Source organism: Mercenaria mercenaria, chromosome 10, assembly GCF_021730395.1.
Source record: "Mercenaria mercenaria strain notata chromosome 10, MADL_Memer_1, whole genome shotgun sequence".
NCBI lineage: Eukaryota > Metazoa > Mollusca > Bivalvia > Venerida > Veneridae > Mercenaria > Mercenaria mercenaria.
In genome coordinates, this window is record NC_069370.1 from 74,549,165 (window position 1) to 74,566,594 (window position 17,430).

Genomic DNA, 17,430 nt, shown 5'->3' on the forward strand with positions numbered 1-17,430 from the left:
AATCCTGTTCAATTTGAAAATCAGTTACACAATTGCTGTTTTCCTCATTATGAAGCGATTCATTTTCTACACATGTTTGAGTTGAAACTTCTGTATTACTGGTGCAACCATTCTGCCTTTGAATTTCCTTATATTCCCACTCATAATGATTGAATAATTGATTTACTGTCTCTAATTGGGTTGGTAATAATTCAAGAGTTACTCTGATTCTTTCCTCAGACATAATAATTTAATATCAAGTCACACATATTATGTTATATTAATAATCCAATACTGCAATTAGAAATGATTTTATTTTTTCTTGTAAACCTGTAGATCTGAAATAAATTACAAACTTCCTAATCCTAACAACTCAATGTATAACACTTCTTTATAAATGGCACTCAACATCTGTATCAGATTTGCAACATAGATAAAATTGCATAATGTACTGGTACTTTATGGTCAGCATGTGGTCAAGAAATGCTGAAGGGATAAAGATCAAGATAGGCATTGGAATAGTCAAATATTATGTTCATGCAGGTAAAGTAGGTATTAAAACTTGAATGAAAGTCACTGTGACATCTTATTATATGCATGTTATAACAAAGTTTTGTGTAATAGCAGCACAATGAAGTACAATATAACGTATGTAAGATGTTTTTTTATTATTATAACAACCAATTAAAGGGATAACTGGGCTGTTACATTAACCTTTAATACCCCTGTAAAGGATTCCTCCATTATACATCCACTCCTTTGTGCAGAATCCTAATCTCTGTTACAATAGATATTGCTCTCTATTACAACTTACATACATTATTATAATACACATTATTTTGGACATTGAAAATGAATAGAAGAAGACCGCCTAGTTTTAGGATTGAGGTACCTGGAGATGAAGTAAAAAGAAAGAGTTTCTGCAAAAAATAAAAAGTGTCAGGGATGTATTAACCGAACATACAATAAGCCTGCCAACAACTTGGACATATTAGATACTGCTCTCTCGTTTTGGATTGATAACTTTAATGGAAGTGAAGGAGACAATACAACAACTGCATCCTTCGCAACAGTTGACAGGAATGAGACAGAAGAAAGCCTGTTTGTGGTGGCAGGCTCTTCACTGCAACGATTGGTGACAATGACTGAGGAACATCTAAGTCGTGTAGGCATTCGAACAGGGTTGTGAAAACAGTATGTCGTGGACATGTGGGAATTAATACATTACAGTATGACAAGGCAGACAGACCTCATGTTATGAAGTGGTCATCATCCCCATACCTACCAAATAACAAGTTCCTTGTAAACTACAGAATGCATCATGCATTTATTTGCAGTGGAATGCTTCCTGTTCATTACACAAGGTTTGCCAATGCTGCTGGAATTGGATGTATAACGAAAAAGGAAAGAAAAACCATGTCAGGGATTTATAATGAAAGTGTCCAGGAGGCATACAATTCTTCAACTGATGAGGCATTACTGGAGGAAATTGCCTGGTATGAAAACCTTGATGGCATTGACATCATGACAGACGCCCGCCACGGTTGGCGTAAAAATGCAAAAGACAGTAGCATCGTTGCGCTGGGAGAAAAGACCCACAAGGTTCTTCAGTGTGTTACTGTGACCAAGCAAGATGACATAGTGTCTCAGCGGCATGAATCAGTTGGCACAGCAAAAGTGTACGAGTATTTAGATTCCAAGGATGTCAGTGTACGCGTTCATACCCATGACAGAAATTTGACAATAAATAAAATGGTTAAAGGCAGGGGTGTTACTATAAATCAAAATGATTCCTGGCATGGAGTGAAGAATTTGAAAAAGGCAATGAAAGCAGTGTCTTCTGTACCACTGTATAAACAAGGACAAACTTGGTCAAAACAATTGCTGGATAAGGTTGAGCCTGTTGCCACACACTTTCACTTGGCAATCCGAAACTGTCATAATGATCCTGCAAAACTGAAAAAGCTGCTTCTGAACATTGTTTCACATTATAAAAATGAACACAGCAGTTGTCACCATACATCAAGATGCCAAACTGATGCAATTACGAACCTTCAAGAACAGTGATCACGGATCCAAAGGCTGAAAAGATACTTCAGACTGTCATTGAGCAGTCTGTGATATACAAGAGTCCTGAGGACTACATACTTGCTAGGGACACATCTTATGTGGAATCATTCAACAATACAATGAACATTTTCCAAGACAAAAGGATTGCCTTCAGTGATGCCACATACAACACCAGATCAATGTTAAGTGTCCTGCACTGGAATGCCAATGTGGACCGGGAGTACACATCAGTTGGAACCCACGTGATCCACGAGCACCGAGAAGGAAACGTGGTAAAAAAAACTACAAGACACTAAATTATAAATACCGTGATGAAATTTGGAATAAATATATGAATTCCATTTACCAAAGACGCCGTCAGAGGAGACAATAGATCAGGCCATGAAAATTGTGTTAAAATGCTTTTCTACAATGTACAAAAGAACATTTGAGCCGCATCATGGGAAAATAGGTCTTCGGGAATCTTCGAGGCTTTGCGACCAGTGTGGGCCCTGATCAGCCTGCACATCTGTGCAGGTTGATCAGGGCCCCCGACACTATAATTTTACTGTTACGTCAAAGAAGGCTCATTCTACCTGGAGATGCAATTTACTTATCCTAATTCAGATGCATAAATGTACAGGACAGTCTAAAAACATGTTCCGGAAATTCGCGAAAATATCCGAAGGAACATATTCCGGTGATGTGGCTCATTTTTTCGTATATATATATATCGGACATTAATGAATAAGTGACATTTTAGAGCATTACTTCGATCAAAGACAAATCATGTAAAGTGACAAAATTGATGCAAAAAGTACATTTATAGTGTATTCGTTTAAATAGTGCTTCTGCTTCATTCTAAAAAATATCGGTCTGTAATATGTCATATATAGTATAAGAAAAATTACAATGGAATTCACAATCATGTGAGTAATATTTTAATTATTTATCCTGCAGGTATATAATCTTAATTACATAGATTTCTGTAACATTTTGTGTTTAAATAGAAGCTAAATTGAATTCTAATTGTACAAAATTACACCTCTTTCCCCAAAGCTTTTATCTATGCAGCAGACCATGTGCTTCTATTTACTAGAGAGTGAATGTTTATAAACTTATCTGACCCCAGGTCAGTGCTGTAACAGTGTTGTAAAACTCCACCCCTCTAGCCATATAGGCTTAATGGCCATCCACCTGGATATTTGAGTTCACGGACTCCGGCCTTTAAGGGTTTGGATAGTAATATTTTAAAATCAGAGTTATCTCCCTTTGTTAGTTTTATTGTGTTTTGTGTGCATTCATGTGCATTGACCCTAGGTCAAAGTTTTCCCTATGAAATGCTTTAATTTCATTGAATTAGGCTTTCATAAGATACCTGGTCATTGTCAGTATAGTCATGTAACTGAATACTAGGGATATAAACTAGCTATTTTTATTTAGGGACCCAGACTGTCAAAAATAAATGTTTAACATTAGGTATATGGGCATTTTCTCCAACAATTTAGGGGCCCAGCCAAAAATCTAGGGGCCATGGGCTACTGGGCCCCTGCTAATTTATATCCCTGAATACATGTATTGAGCTTTTTATTTTAAAACAGTTGAAATCATATTGGATTAAATACAGGTTTTTATTTCACTCATTACAGTTTGTAATTATGAATTCAATGGTCTCATAAAGTGCTTAGTAATGATTTTATCTTTTATGCTATTGGCTCATTCTGTTTAGACAGTTTTTAATAATTTGTTTCATAAATGACAGTCTTTCTTATATCACTGTCTCATTCTCTATTTGCACTATAAACCATTTAATCATTTTCAGACCACTAACCAGATCACAGAGTGTGTGTGTGTGTGTGTTATGCTGTGCTGAGATACTGCTGTGACATATATATGGTGCATTTAGGTCCACAACCTGGTATGCATAATTTGTTTTTGTAACCTGTACTTAATTGCATAGCAATGTACATTTTAGTTTACACACTTCCTGAAGTATATGTATTTTAGCCGTAATATGCCACTACACACACTTGTATATGTTTGAGCCTGAAATGTTATTATTTGATTAAGAGATATGTTTAATATGAACTGTACGGTATTTTGTGTAACAACTTTGTGTCTTACATGATTGTAAGTATTTATAGTAAGTATTGTTCATTTTATGTATTTTCAGGTTGTGTTATACTAAATACTATGGAGATACTAATATTAAAATAGTAAAACTACAATTGGTAAATTGCTTGTTGACCTTCATAAAGGAATAAGAAGAACCCATCCCCATATCCCCATAAACGCTATTAGTTTTACAGCCAATCATTATGGCATTCTATAGAATCTAACAGTGTGGCATGTACATATTCTATATCACTGTAGGTTGAAATTATTGTTTTGCCCATACCAAAGTTAGATATGGGTAGATCATCATTTTTTTTCCATATATTCTTTCTTCACAATACAGTGTTTAAACTAGAATTGCAGACAGAGCAATTTGTACTTACATGTAAAAATTATTAAACAATGCTTACATTCTACTAAACTTCTTTCAGAAATTGCACTAAAGGAACGCAGTGATTAAGACTGAAAGAAGACAATAGGGCATTTGTTTTCATCCAGAGAAAATAAAATGAGGGTTGGAACAATTTTGGTCAGTCAGTTGAAGTAGTTGAGGGTGGTTCTTTACATTATTTGATGGAAAAACATGTATATATGTTTCAGGTATTATACGAGTTGACATCTGTACAAGACATCCCTCTGTAGACAGTTCTGAGTGAGCAACAGCCCAAGACACCTTGTTAATGCTGCCCTGTTATCAACTGAGTGTCTACATACAAGTCAAGTAAGTACTTGCTAAACTGAATTCATTTGAAGCTTTTTTAGCTTGACTATATGAAATATATGGAGAGCTGTCCTTCTTGCCCCGGCATCAGCAACATGTGGATTTGCTTCAAACTTAAAACCACATAATATGACACAAGGGACAAAACTCTGGCATCAATATTTCATGAATTATTCCCCTTTTGTACTAAAAAGTTCAGGTTAAATTTTCAGTGCACTTTACATTCTAGTAATTATTAATTGATTAAAACTTGAAATACACTGCAGGTGTTCCACGTCATCTCCCACATCATAATGACAAAAGGTCCAAAAAATACACAAATATGCCAAATTGTACTTACTTAAAGTTTTAATCTGGGTCATGTTGGGTCAAAAACAAGGTCACTTGGTCGAATCAAAGGAAAGCTTGTAAACACACTAGAGGTCACAGTTGTGACTCAATCTTTATGAAACTTGGCTAGAATGTTTGTCTTAATGATTTCTAGGTCAAGTTTGAATCTGGGTCATGTGGGGTCAAAAACTAGGTCACCCGGAAAAATCAAAGGAAATGCTTGTGAACACTTTAGAGGCCACAGTTGTGACTCATTCTTTATGAATCTTAGTCAGAATGTTTGTCTTGATGATTTCTAGGTAAAGTTTGAAACTGGGTCATGTGGGGTCATGGTTTCCGGATGATAACTCACGAAGGGCTTGACCGATTTTAATAATTTTTGGTACACAAGTGTAACATTAGAAAATACATTTCAAATTCGAAATTGGGGTTAATAGGTCAAAGGTCAAGGTCACATTGACCCTGAACAGTTAAACGGTTTCCGGATGATAACTTGAGAACGCTTGTGCCTAGGATCATTAATTTTGGTACACAGGTGTAACATCATAAAATGCAGATTAATTTCGACTGTGATGTCTGTAGGTCAAAGGTCAAGGTCACAGTGACTCGGAACATTTAAATGGTTTCCGGATGATAACTTGAGAATGCTTGGGCCTAGGATCATAAATTTTGGTACACAGGTGTAACATCATGAAATACAGGTCAAGTACAAGTTTGAGGTCAGTAGGTCAAACGTCAAGGTCACAGTGACTCGGAACAGTTAAACGGTTTCCGGATGACCCGCTTGGGTCTAGGATCATAAATTTCTGTACACATGTGTAACATGATAAAATACAGGTCAAGTTTGACTTTGAGGCTAGTAAGTCAAAGGTCAAAGTCACAATAACACAAACAGTTAAACGGTTTCCGGATGATAACTTGAGAACACTTGCATCTAGGTTAATGAAAATTGATAGGGAGGTAGGTTAGTTATGACCAGCAGATGACCCCTACAGATTTGGGGTCAGTAGGTCACAGGTCAAGGTAACAGTGACATAGAACATTTAAACGGTTTTCGGACAATAACTTTAGAATGCTTGGGACTAGGATCACGAAACTTTATAGGGAGGTTGGTCATGACCAGCAGATGATTTGTATTGTTTTTGAGTTTCAAAGGTCAGAGTGAGCCAGAACAATTAGACCTTTTCCGGACAATAACTTTAGAACGCTTGGGCCGAGGATCATGAAACTTCATAGGGAGGTTGGTCATGGCCAACAAATTACCTCTCTTGATTTTTAGGTCAGTAGCTCAAAGGTCAAGCATGTTCACTGTCGACATTGGCTTAGTTCTGTGACAAGGACATATTGTGGGGGTATAATTCGACACTCTGTAACAACTCTAGTTTTCATTAAAATTGGTCTATAGCATCATTGTAAGGTCATCTCTCAAATTTGTTCAAATGAGGGCACATGACCTGTTTTATGCTGTTATACTGATCAGAAATATTATTATTCATGATTCAGTGTGTCATAAATATATTCACTGTCATATGGCCAATGTCTTGGGCCTTCTTAATTCGTCCGTCACACTAGCTGTTGTACTCAATTGCACTTACAGTTACCATTCATGGTATGATTAGGCTTAAGAAGTAGATGATCCCAAATGCTTTGGGGATTAGTAGGTCGTCATACTGATCAGTGGAACAACCCATCATGGGGGCATACAAGTTCTTCAAACACCTCTTATGAATATGTGTATCTTGACAGATTTCTTTTTTTTAATTTTCAGGTATCCATCAAAGATTGGCCATGGGGATTACAGAACTGAAAGCCAAGCTGTGATTTTTGAAAATTTATTATAAAGTTCTAAATGGAAATACATTTGAAAAGCACAGACAACTTCTTGTATTTTAAGCTGCCACTTAACCATAGTGTTAATTGATTGATTACAGACATAAATGTATGCAGTAAAGTTCAGTTTAAAGTGACTAAATATAAACGCTGTAACAGGAAGATTGGTCAAAAGCTGAAAGGTCAAGCTCTAAGGCCATTATTCACAAGCCAAATCTTTTGTGTCTCTAAAACTCGTATAGGGAGAAAATGTCAAAAGGTGATATTTATGACCAACTTTGAAGAATAGGTGGTGAATTGCTTTGCTCATTGTTGGTCTGTCGGCATCGTTTTAATCCCCCGACACAAGTGGTGGGGAGTTATAAGAATGGTCTCTGTCCTTAACGTCTGTCCGTAACATTTTGTATCGCTAAGTATATCCTAAACCCCTCCAAGGATTTTCATGAAACTTTGGTCAAATGAACACCTCATTAAAACAATGTGCAGTGCAGAACTTATGAGTCAACCATGTCAGCTCAAGGTCAAGGTCACAACTCAAGGTCAAAGGTTTGAACCGTCCATTTTGTGTCTGCTCCTAAACCCCTTGAAGGATTTTCATGAAACTTTGGTCAAATAATCACCTCATCAAGACAATATGCAGACCTCGCGAGTCAGCCGTGTCGGTTCAATGTGAAAGGTTTGAGCTCTGTATCTCCCAAACCCCTTGAATTATTTTCATGAAACTTTGGTCAATTGATCACCTCATCAAGACAATTTAAAGAACTTATGAGTCAGCCATGTTGGATCAGGGTCAAGGTAACAACTCAAGGTCGAAGGTTTGAGCCTTCATTTTGGGTCTGCTCTGTATTTTCTGAACCCCTTGAAGAACTTTCAAATTCATAGATGTTGTCATATAATTAACAACGTCAGTGCTTCCACCCATTACCATCAGCCTTTCACTATCCATAACAGCGGCGGGGGACAGCTGTCTTTCAGATTGCCTTGTCTGATCAGTAACTAGATAATACTTGTGCCTACACTAGTCAAACTTCATGGGACTATTGCCTGTAGACAGCAGATGACCCTTCCTGTTGTTGGGATCATTGGAATAACTTTTATAGTAATTTTGAGACTGTAAACAGTTTCCGACCAATATTTCAAGAGTACGTTGGCCTACTGACGCTAAGCTTTATAGAATTGTCTGTGGTAAGTAGACTTCTATTGCCACAAGGACGTTGAGACTGAAAACTGTGTCTGCTGTATACTTGAAGAGTGCTGTAGCTGACAGATTTAGAACTACAATATGATTTCCTGTCGTATTCAAATGATCATTACGGGTCAGTTTTTTGAAGGTCATGGTGACCTCTAGACTGAAAATGTTCTCTGGTCAATATCTGAAGAACCCTTTAGCCTACAGTCTTTAACTACCTAGGGAGATTAAATGTAAATGACCCATACTTCTTACTTGTCAGTATGTCGAAGGTCAGAGTCACTGACCCTTAGACAAAAGTTTCTGCTTAATAACTATAGAACACTTGCTCCTACTCTAACTTCACAGGGGGCCTCCACGGCCGAGTGGTTAAGGTCCCTGGCTTCAAATCACTTACCCCCAACCGATGTGGGTTCGAGCCGCACTTTGGGTGTTTAATTTTTCATGTAAGGAAGCTATTCAGCTGGCTTACGGAAGGTCGGTGCCCGCTTGTGATGAAATAATACACGGAGGTGCACCTGGGGTCTTCCTCCACCATGAAAGCTGGAAAGCCGCTATATGACCTATAATTGTCGGTGGTTCGAATTAAACACAACAAAAAAACTGGGTTCACAGACTTTTCTATTTTCAACATATGGCACTTGAGGTTTTTGCTGCTGATGAGTCAAGGTCAAAGTGAAAAAGATGCTCATTCATATGAATTACATATACATACTAATCTGGGGTTCGAACCTGTATTGAAGTATGGGAAGTTTTTAGTTATCACTAGGTTAGGAAAGAAACAGCCAAAAGTGTCATTTCATCATGATCTGTATGAAACAAGGCCGGAATGTTTGTTTTCATAAAATCGCGAGCAAATTTGAAATTTGGATCAAAAACTAGATCAAATCGCAAAAATACACGTTTACAACTAATGTCACATTTATGTTTTTGTTCTGATGAATTCAAGTTACAAACTATTCATCTGCGAGCAAAATATACGTCACTAGTTGAATCATAGAAACTCGCACACTGTTTCTGTACACCTGTCCTGTCAACTTCAAGTATTTCGACAGAGTAAGATAGATATGTCTGTCGGTTAGAAAAATCTGAATAGTACATGCAATAATTAATCACAGGTGCCCATCCGGGCATTCTTTTAAGAACGAGTGGACACTGGTTTAAATACTGATCTCCCGTTAGCCATACTGACAACATCCTCACGTGATGTTTCGAACCCACAGCGAGGCAAGTGATTCGAAGTCAGCGACCTTTACCACTCGGAGACACCATTCATTAATCTTACCAAGCAACTGGTGCAACACAATGCATGGAAACATGGTACCGTACATTGTCTTGTGTATATTTCTACACATTCATAGTTATTTTAAGCATATATGAGCCGCGCCATGAGAAAACCAACATAGTGGCTTTGCGCAGTCTGGTCAGGATCCATGCTGTTCACTAACAGTTTCTCTAATTCCAATAGGCTTTAAAAGCGAACAGCATGGATCCTGACTAGACTGCGCGTATGCGCAGGCTGGTCTGGATCCATGCTAATCGCAAAGCCACTATGTCGGTTTTCTCATGGCGCGTCTCATGTATTACCCAGAGGGACTTGAAAATCTTGCAAATTGGGCCGTGATAGATCGGAACTTTTTAAATGGTGTATCCTCTGTAGTTTATAGGGGATTTAACCGGGCCAAAATCATTTCAGGTTATGTAAAAAAATCGTACTGTTTTTAAGTTTGTACATCAGCTCAATTGCCTGTCCTATGGTTTTCCCAAATGTCCGAAAATTGCCTCAAGTTATGTTCAGGGTATGTTCCTGACCTCCTATACACATCAATAGTTTCTTTATTTCTTACACAATCCTTCAAATAATAACAATTCGTCTGCGTGACACTTATCAATATCCAGAATACTATACTCAGACCGTAACAAGGAACCATACTTTTATACATTCTTTCATGGCACATGTATAAATTTTATATAAAGTCTTCAATGATACATGCATAGGTCTCAGTTCGGCAGTCAGTTTTAAATGTTTTGTTTTGTATCATTTTCACATAACAGTTCTGTCTGAAATAAACATTATTTCTTGGAAATGAAAATTAATTTTCACAAAAGCCGCGTTTCCGGATTTAGACTGTTGAAAAACAGAGATTTAGTTAGGGAATACACGTATGTAAAGGAAGTATAAGACGGGTGATGGTAATGATGGCTCCAAGATTTTGAGTGAGAGTGGTGGGTTTTCTAGATAGATCTAGAGGTATAATTCCCGTGAAAAATTAAGAAAGAAATTTGGTGATGATTTTAAATTTTCATAATACATGGCCGTTTTCGTCATCCAAATTCACAATGCAAACATTAGCATTTTACTGTAGCTCAGAGTAAACCGAAAATATCGTAATTGATGACTTATATCTCTATTTTAACATTTCATAACGATACCCAGTAAGCTTTAGGGGTTTGAGCGTCGCCTGATCCGCTCGCCTATTCTTCCGTTTTCATTGAATCGGGGATCCTCGGTAATGTACGTTATATCACGAATATTAACGGAGGTTCCCGAGGTTTATGTTTGTGTCGTCTGCTATTTTACTGAATCGGGGATCCACGGTAATGTACGTAATATCACAGATATTAACGTAGGTTCCAGAGATAATTCATCCGTGTGTTTGTCCATGCAGTCTTTGTGCACACTTGACATGTTTTTTTTTACTTTCTCTTTAATATGTCCAATCGTCGTGTCTGAATGAGAATTTGAATGAGAGAAAGAAATACATTGGTCTGTTTTTTTCTTTTCTTTTTTAAATCCCTTTGCACTTTTCACCGCCGAATTCCTTCGGCCCTCAGAACAGTCTTTCTACTCCTACGATCTACTTTCCAGGGATCTTATTTCCAGATTTATTTTATTTCTACTCCTAATTGTAAGATGGTAAATCTTACATATACCAGTAGGCCTACTTCAAATTCAAATCATTTTGAATTATTTAATTCACTTCAGTTGTGGTAAAAAATAATAGATATATTGTTGATATTGTATTTTGTATTTCTTTACACAATGCGTGAGTTATTGTTTGTGCAATTTTGTATTAGGCCTATTTTATCTTATGTTAGGCTTTTTATATTACGGAATAAGAAAGGGAGTAACGAACCGACGCCGGGAATTGCTATGACAACAGTAAAATAAAGGCTATAACATTATTATATTTTGTTTGATAAAAGGATGACTTAATACCTTGTGGTTACACAATCATATACAAATGGCTGTGATTAAGATGAAAATGTATTTCAGATTATACACCAATCCAGACTCGCAAAAAACACGATTTTTCGAATTGTTTGTAAATTTCTTCTATGGTAGGATCAATCATTGTAAAATATATTTACTTAAAATATTATCAGATCATTTAAAAATGAAACATGCTTTATCATTTGCGCACGATAAACCAATTCTTGGACGATCAGAAAACACATCGATGATCAATATAGGCTGCACATCCGTACAGTTACTTCCTACTAGTTTTGAAAAAAAAGTGACATGTTTATCCCAGGTGAGAATTACACCCTGTGCTTTGTTCATTTTACACAACGTCAGATCTTCTGAATATGATGTACGCATAAAAATTGCTTTTTTACCAGTCCGATTTCAAACAGACGAAATATGAACACTTGAATATCATCTCAACTATCTAGTTTTCCGGTGCAAATATTTTTGTTTGTGTTTGAGAACACATTTATTTTAAACATTTATCTCTCCGCCGAAGATAACTTTTATAATATATGCTTATTAAATAAGATTTATAAATTTTATTACATGTTTATGTTTAGATTATGCCGGTTGTTTTGTTACTAAGCAAGTGCCCGTTTTATTTACACGACGTTAAAAACAATGTAGACTGCGTCACTGTGTTTAACCAGTTACGAGAAAGTTACGAGGATTGCGATATGCGGACTTACGAGGACGTTGATAAGATGGTTTGCGAGAATCATAAATATTCTCGTAAATCGGAACTTACGAGAAATGGACCTCGCAAGTTTCTCGTAAAGTTACGATATTGATAAGACGGCCCCATATCTGTGAAAGTAAGTATAATCGTCAAGAAATGTTTAATATTTATGTTTTAATGGCCACAATGGACGAGGAGTACGTATAAAATATATAGAACAATAATACACTTAACATTTTACTTTGATAGCTATTGATTATGCTCATTATAAGCAAGCACTTACGTGTAATCAAACACAAACTCATGCAACCCTTTAACATGAATACTGTTTCCAATATTTTCACTCACCCTCTTCTTTAAGAAATATAAACTGCTCATAACGTCCGATGTCATTCGTAACTGTAACTCGATACTGTCCAAAATCTTGCCGTGATACATTCAGGATCGTGAGATTTGTCTGTAAATCTAAAGACGAAATCTCTAAATCCTCATTACTCAGTAACGGCATCCATCTCATAGCGTTTTCCTTGTGCCATGCAAACCCTGCAGGACCAGGTTCTGGGTAGGCTATAGCAGTAAAACTAAGTCTGACTGGAACGTTCAAGGAACTTGTGATGTTTTGTTTTATCTGTCGTAGTGGACGCGGAGCACCTTTTAAATAAGATACATACCGTGATTAAAGTATTTATTTCCTTTCGTTACATCCTCACCACAGTTTATTGTAATTATTGATATGAAATGTTTTTCACGGTAATATTCAATGCCGTAAGCAAATGTAAATAAAAGTCTACAACTTATAAACATCATATGTACGATTTTGTTTATATCTATGAAGAGTTTGCTTGAAAAGTAAAACACTACTCTGAATTATTTGTGTCTACATACATGCTAAACGTTCTGAAAATCTTGATGTTAGTTATTCAAATTCGTATAGCAGACTCGACTAAGTCAACTACGACATACGATTTAAGAATTCTATTGTGTTGTTAATGCTATGGTTGCATTTGAATTTATCTACGTTCTATCAATCTTAAATGAAGTCCATTAAATTCCTTTCACGTTTAAACACCATGCAATTACAGATACTTACATCGTACAATCAATGTGATGCTCATTATTATCTGCTCATTAAGGTCACCACTTTCACATGCATATAACCCACTTTGCAAACAAGAGATAGTGCGAAGCTTAAATGTCAGAGACCTTTTGTGTTGGTCTTCAGTTTCTTTCAAAATGTTACCATTGAACAGTATTTTTACAGTTGAAGAAACGTTAAGGTCGATAATGCAGCTAAATTGCATATCAGCATAATGTTCATCAACAGTCACATTGTTCATCCCTTCATGTCCTTCCACAAAGAATGCTGCAAAGGCGAGAATTTCGTATCTTAAAACTGTTTGACATACCGTTCTTAGTTAGACAATGTGTGAAACCAGTTTAAAAAAATAATAAAAGGTATTTGATATGTTTATCTTAAACACACCAAGGGAGCTGACTTCGGTATTTTTATTCATGTATTTCACTAATTGAGCGATGCGCTTTTAAATGCACGACGATATTTTAAAATGAACAAGAGCCATGTTACACATGGCTAATCTCCCCGCCGGGCATATTATAACTGAAGGCTAAAGTTCCTGGCAAGTTAGTGTCTGAAAGTATTAATTTTGGGGAAAGCTTTGAAGAACCGTTTAGTTGTGGTCCGCATCAGGGGGTTTTAAAGATGTGGAAGAAAGAATAAGTCAGTAGTGAGGTGGTTTACTGCTAAATTTTATTAATTTTCATGAACAGTATAGCTATGATGTTTTTCTATATGGCTACTGTAAAAATAAGGAATGGAAAGCTATTTGCAAATGGAATGTTAATTTTGTTTAGTAATTATTGTAAGTCTTTTGTTTTTTTTAAGTCCACAAAAAAACTCCTTACCAGGTAAAGATACCTTATATATAATAAAATACACCTAAAATTGGAGAGTAACATCTATGTTGTACCACAGAAAAGTTACAATATAAGTTATTTATAGAAACAACTAAGGGAAGTAAATCTTACAAAAATAAAAAACAAAAAAAAATTGCAAGTCCACACAAAAATCTTTATCGGGTAGAGATTGGTCAAAATACACCTCAAAATTGGATTTAGCATGCATGTTGTACTACAGGAAAGTGGTCTCGATTTTTCCCTACGACTAGTAATGAAAAAGTTACAATAAAAGCTATTTAAAGTAACAACAAAGGGAAGTAATTCTAAAGAAGGGAACTGCGCATGACACTTCGTCTCATGATGGTGTATAAGTGTGTCAAGTTACATCAAAATCCCTCTATGCATGAAGAAGAAATGCTTCAGACGAAGTCATTCTTGTATCTGACCTTTGGCCTCTAAGTGTGACCTTGACCTTGACCTTAGACCTAGTGACCTGGATCTTGTGTATGACACTCCGTCTCGTGGTGGTGAACATTTGTGCCAAGTTATATCAAAATCCCTCTATGCATGAAGAAGAAATGCTCCGGACAAGGTTTTCATTCTTGTATCCTTTGACCTCTAAGTGTGACCTTGACCTTAGACCTAGGGACCTGGTTCTTGCGCACGACACTCCGCCTCGTGGTGGTAAACATTTGTGCCAAGATATATCAAAATCCCTCCATGCATGAAGAAGATATGCTCCGGACAAATTTTTTTAAGAAAATATGATAAAGGGGAATAACTCAAAAAATAGGCAAGGTAGAGTTATTGTTCTTGCACATTGCACTTCCTCCCAATGTGTTCTATAAGTGTATGAAGTTTGAAGAAAATCCCTCCAGTACTTTTGGAATTATGCTCCGGACAAAATTTTTTAAGAAAATATGATAAAGGGGAATAACTCAAAAACATAGGCAAAGTAGAGTTATTGTTCTTGCACATTGCACTTCCCCCCAATGTGTTCTATCAGTGTATAAAGTTTGAAGAAAATCCCTCCAGTACTTTTGGAGTTATGCTCCGGGCAAAGATCGTTGTGGACGCACGGACGGACGGACGGACGCACAGACGGAGAGGATTTCTAATATCCCCTTCGCCTTTGGCGGGGGGATAAAAAATGGTTTTCAATATCAAATGTATAAAGACATCCATTTCAAAACCTAAAACAAGAATAAAGATCAATTAGGAAAAGCCACATTTCAAGAATGAGGCCTCCTCAAACCGCAATCCTACAGTCCTACACATACATAAACCACGAGTACTAAAGGACATAGTGATATCAATAACCCGAGGTAAGTGAAGGAATAATATTCTTGTCTATAATTTTTGTGCATATAGCATTACTTGGTTTCCATTACACTCGTCATCGTATAAAGACAATTTCCAATGATCAAACTTTTAGCAAGTTAATTTTTACATTTTATCACCAAACAGAGAAATTTTATAGATAAATTTACATTTGTTTTTCCATTTGATACATCTACAACATATGATGGAAACTCTAATTAACTAGACATAATTTTGTGCACTGTCGTGTTATAGGCATTTTCAGGAACAATATCACGCATTGAACTAAATTGATACTTGTTTTCCTAGATCTTAACGCAATCATAAATTGAATTGGCATAAATACCTACCGTATGCTTATTGTTTGCTTGTGAAAATAGTTTACTCAAAGGCTGATTTAGGTAATGTCGAATTCATGACACTGTTAAACTCATCACAAAATCATTTAACATGATATAAACATAACTTACAAGATACATGAATTGTAAGATCCTTTGCTAAAGAAAAGCCACCCTGTGTTATTGCAGTACATCTATAAGTTCCAGCTTCTTCCCTTGTTAGCATTTCCAGATTGAGAACAGATATATTACTAACGGCTGAGACCTGGCCTATCTTTGTCCATTTGAATTTACATGATGGGTTACACGTGGCTTTGCAAGTAACAGCAGAGAGGCTGGTGTACTCATATCCGATATAACTTGTACCGTTGGGTCTGAAATCCAAGTTTTTAGGTCCGTCTAAAATGATATAAAACAGAAATAAATATGTACATTTTAGGTAAACTGAAAATCAACTATGGTTGTTTCATTCAAATGAGAATGTAATAAAGTTTGTTCGTAGCTTAACTGATCATTATAATTACTCTTAGTATAATAAATACAAAAACTACATATAAAACACTTCTTTCTAATAAATACAATTGCATAGACAATTATGAATTAACGAAATAGACACAAAAACAAGGCAAAACGGACAGATTCAGATATCAGTTGATCAAATGGAAATTTCATATACTTTTAAAAGTAGCCAGCATCTCTCATTTAAATGGGAAAATTCTTGGAACAATGAAGGCAAAATTAAACGCCTGTTGCCACAGCTATCGTATCGAAAGTTTGGTTAACTTAAGGTCATTGTTTTCTGTTAATGATTACTTAGTCGGCCTTCATACATCAGGGGCCGTATTCATAAAACATCTTAAGTATAAGTATAAGAAATTGATTATTTACTTAAGTATTACTTAAGTAAGAAATTTATTTTACTTAATATTTTTGTTATTCATAAAACAACTTAATAAGTAATTTTTGGCTTTTACTGTGGACGAAAACATTAAAAAAAACAACATTAATTTCAGACAGATACAACATGCACAATTATTTTTAAAGTGCTTTTATCTGAAAACAACACTTGAATCGTACTCACGACGCCATTTTGTTTTCTGACTTAAGTAATTTCTTACGTATCTTAAGTTTAAGCTGTTTTATGAATAGGACTTTACTTTTTTACTTAGGCTTAAAGGTCCAATACTAAGGAAAGTGAACATTTTAATTTCTTTTAAAAAGCACAGAAACTATTTCATTTTATTGGAAAATGAAAGTTGGTATGTAAAAATTCGAAATAAATCGCAGTATATGTACAATTATTTTTCTATGAAGTATGAAGAAAGTTAAAAAGACCTGGGGGTCATTCTGTCGATTCATTGAAATTTCAACATAATACACATACATTTCTTTGAGTTCCAAAGACCTTCTGTAAATTTTGACCTGCCAATCTTCATTATTTAGTGTCTTGCAGAAGTCTATGCACTGGCTATGAAAAAAATTGCCAACTCACTTTCCCTTAGTAATGGACCTTTAAGCTGAAATCACCACAAACTTAAGTAAAATCTTCAACTTAAGTCAAAACGTATACCTAAGATGCTTTATGAATACGGCCCCAGGTCCTGACTTAGGCCTGTTTTGATTATTTGTTCGTGTATGGGTAGTCCGTCACACAGAATGGGATCCTAACACAATATACTTTTTCTGAATAGATAGGTTGCAATATTAAGC

General features: G+C 35.9%; 1 protein-coding gene across 1 annotated transcript in view; it reads right to left on the bottom strand.

The window, feature by feature from the left end:
• Nucleotides 1-17,430, bottom strand: part of LOC123561231 (carcinoembryonic antigen-related cell adhesion molecule 2-like) — a 43,941-nt gene that overhangs the window by 17,356 nt on the left and 9,155 nt on the right. Inside the window, exons 4-6 of the mRNA XM_053516518.1 lie at nucleotides 15,853-16,119; nucleotides 13,236-13,508; nucleotides 12,494-12,796 (exon numbers count right to left, since the gene is read on the bottom strand). Of these exons, the coding sequence (XP_053372493.1) occupies nucleotides 12,494-12,796; nucleotides 13,236-13,508; nucleotides 15,853-16,119 (843 nt within the window). The remainder of the gene's footprint in view (nucleotides 1-12,493; nucleotides 12,797-13,235; nucleotides 13,509-15,852; nucleotides 16,120-17,430) is intronic.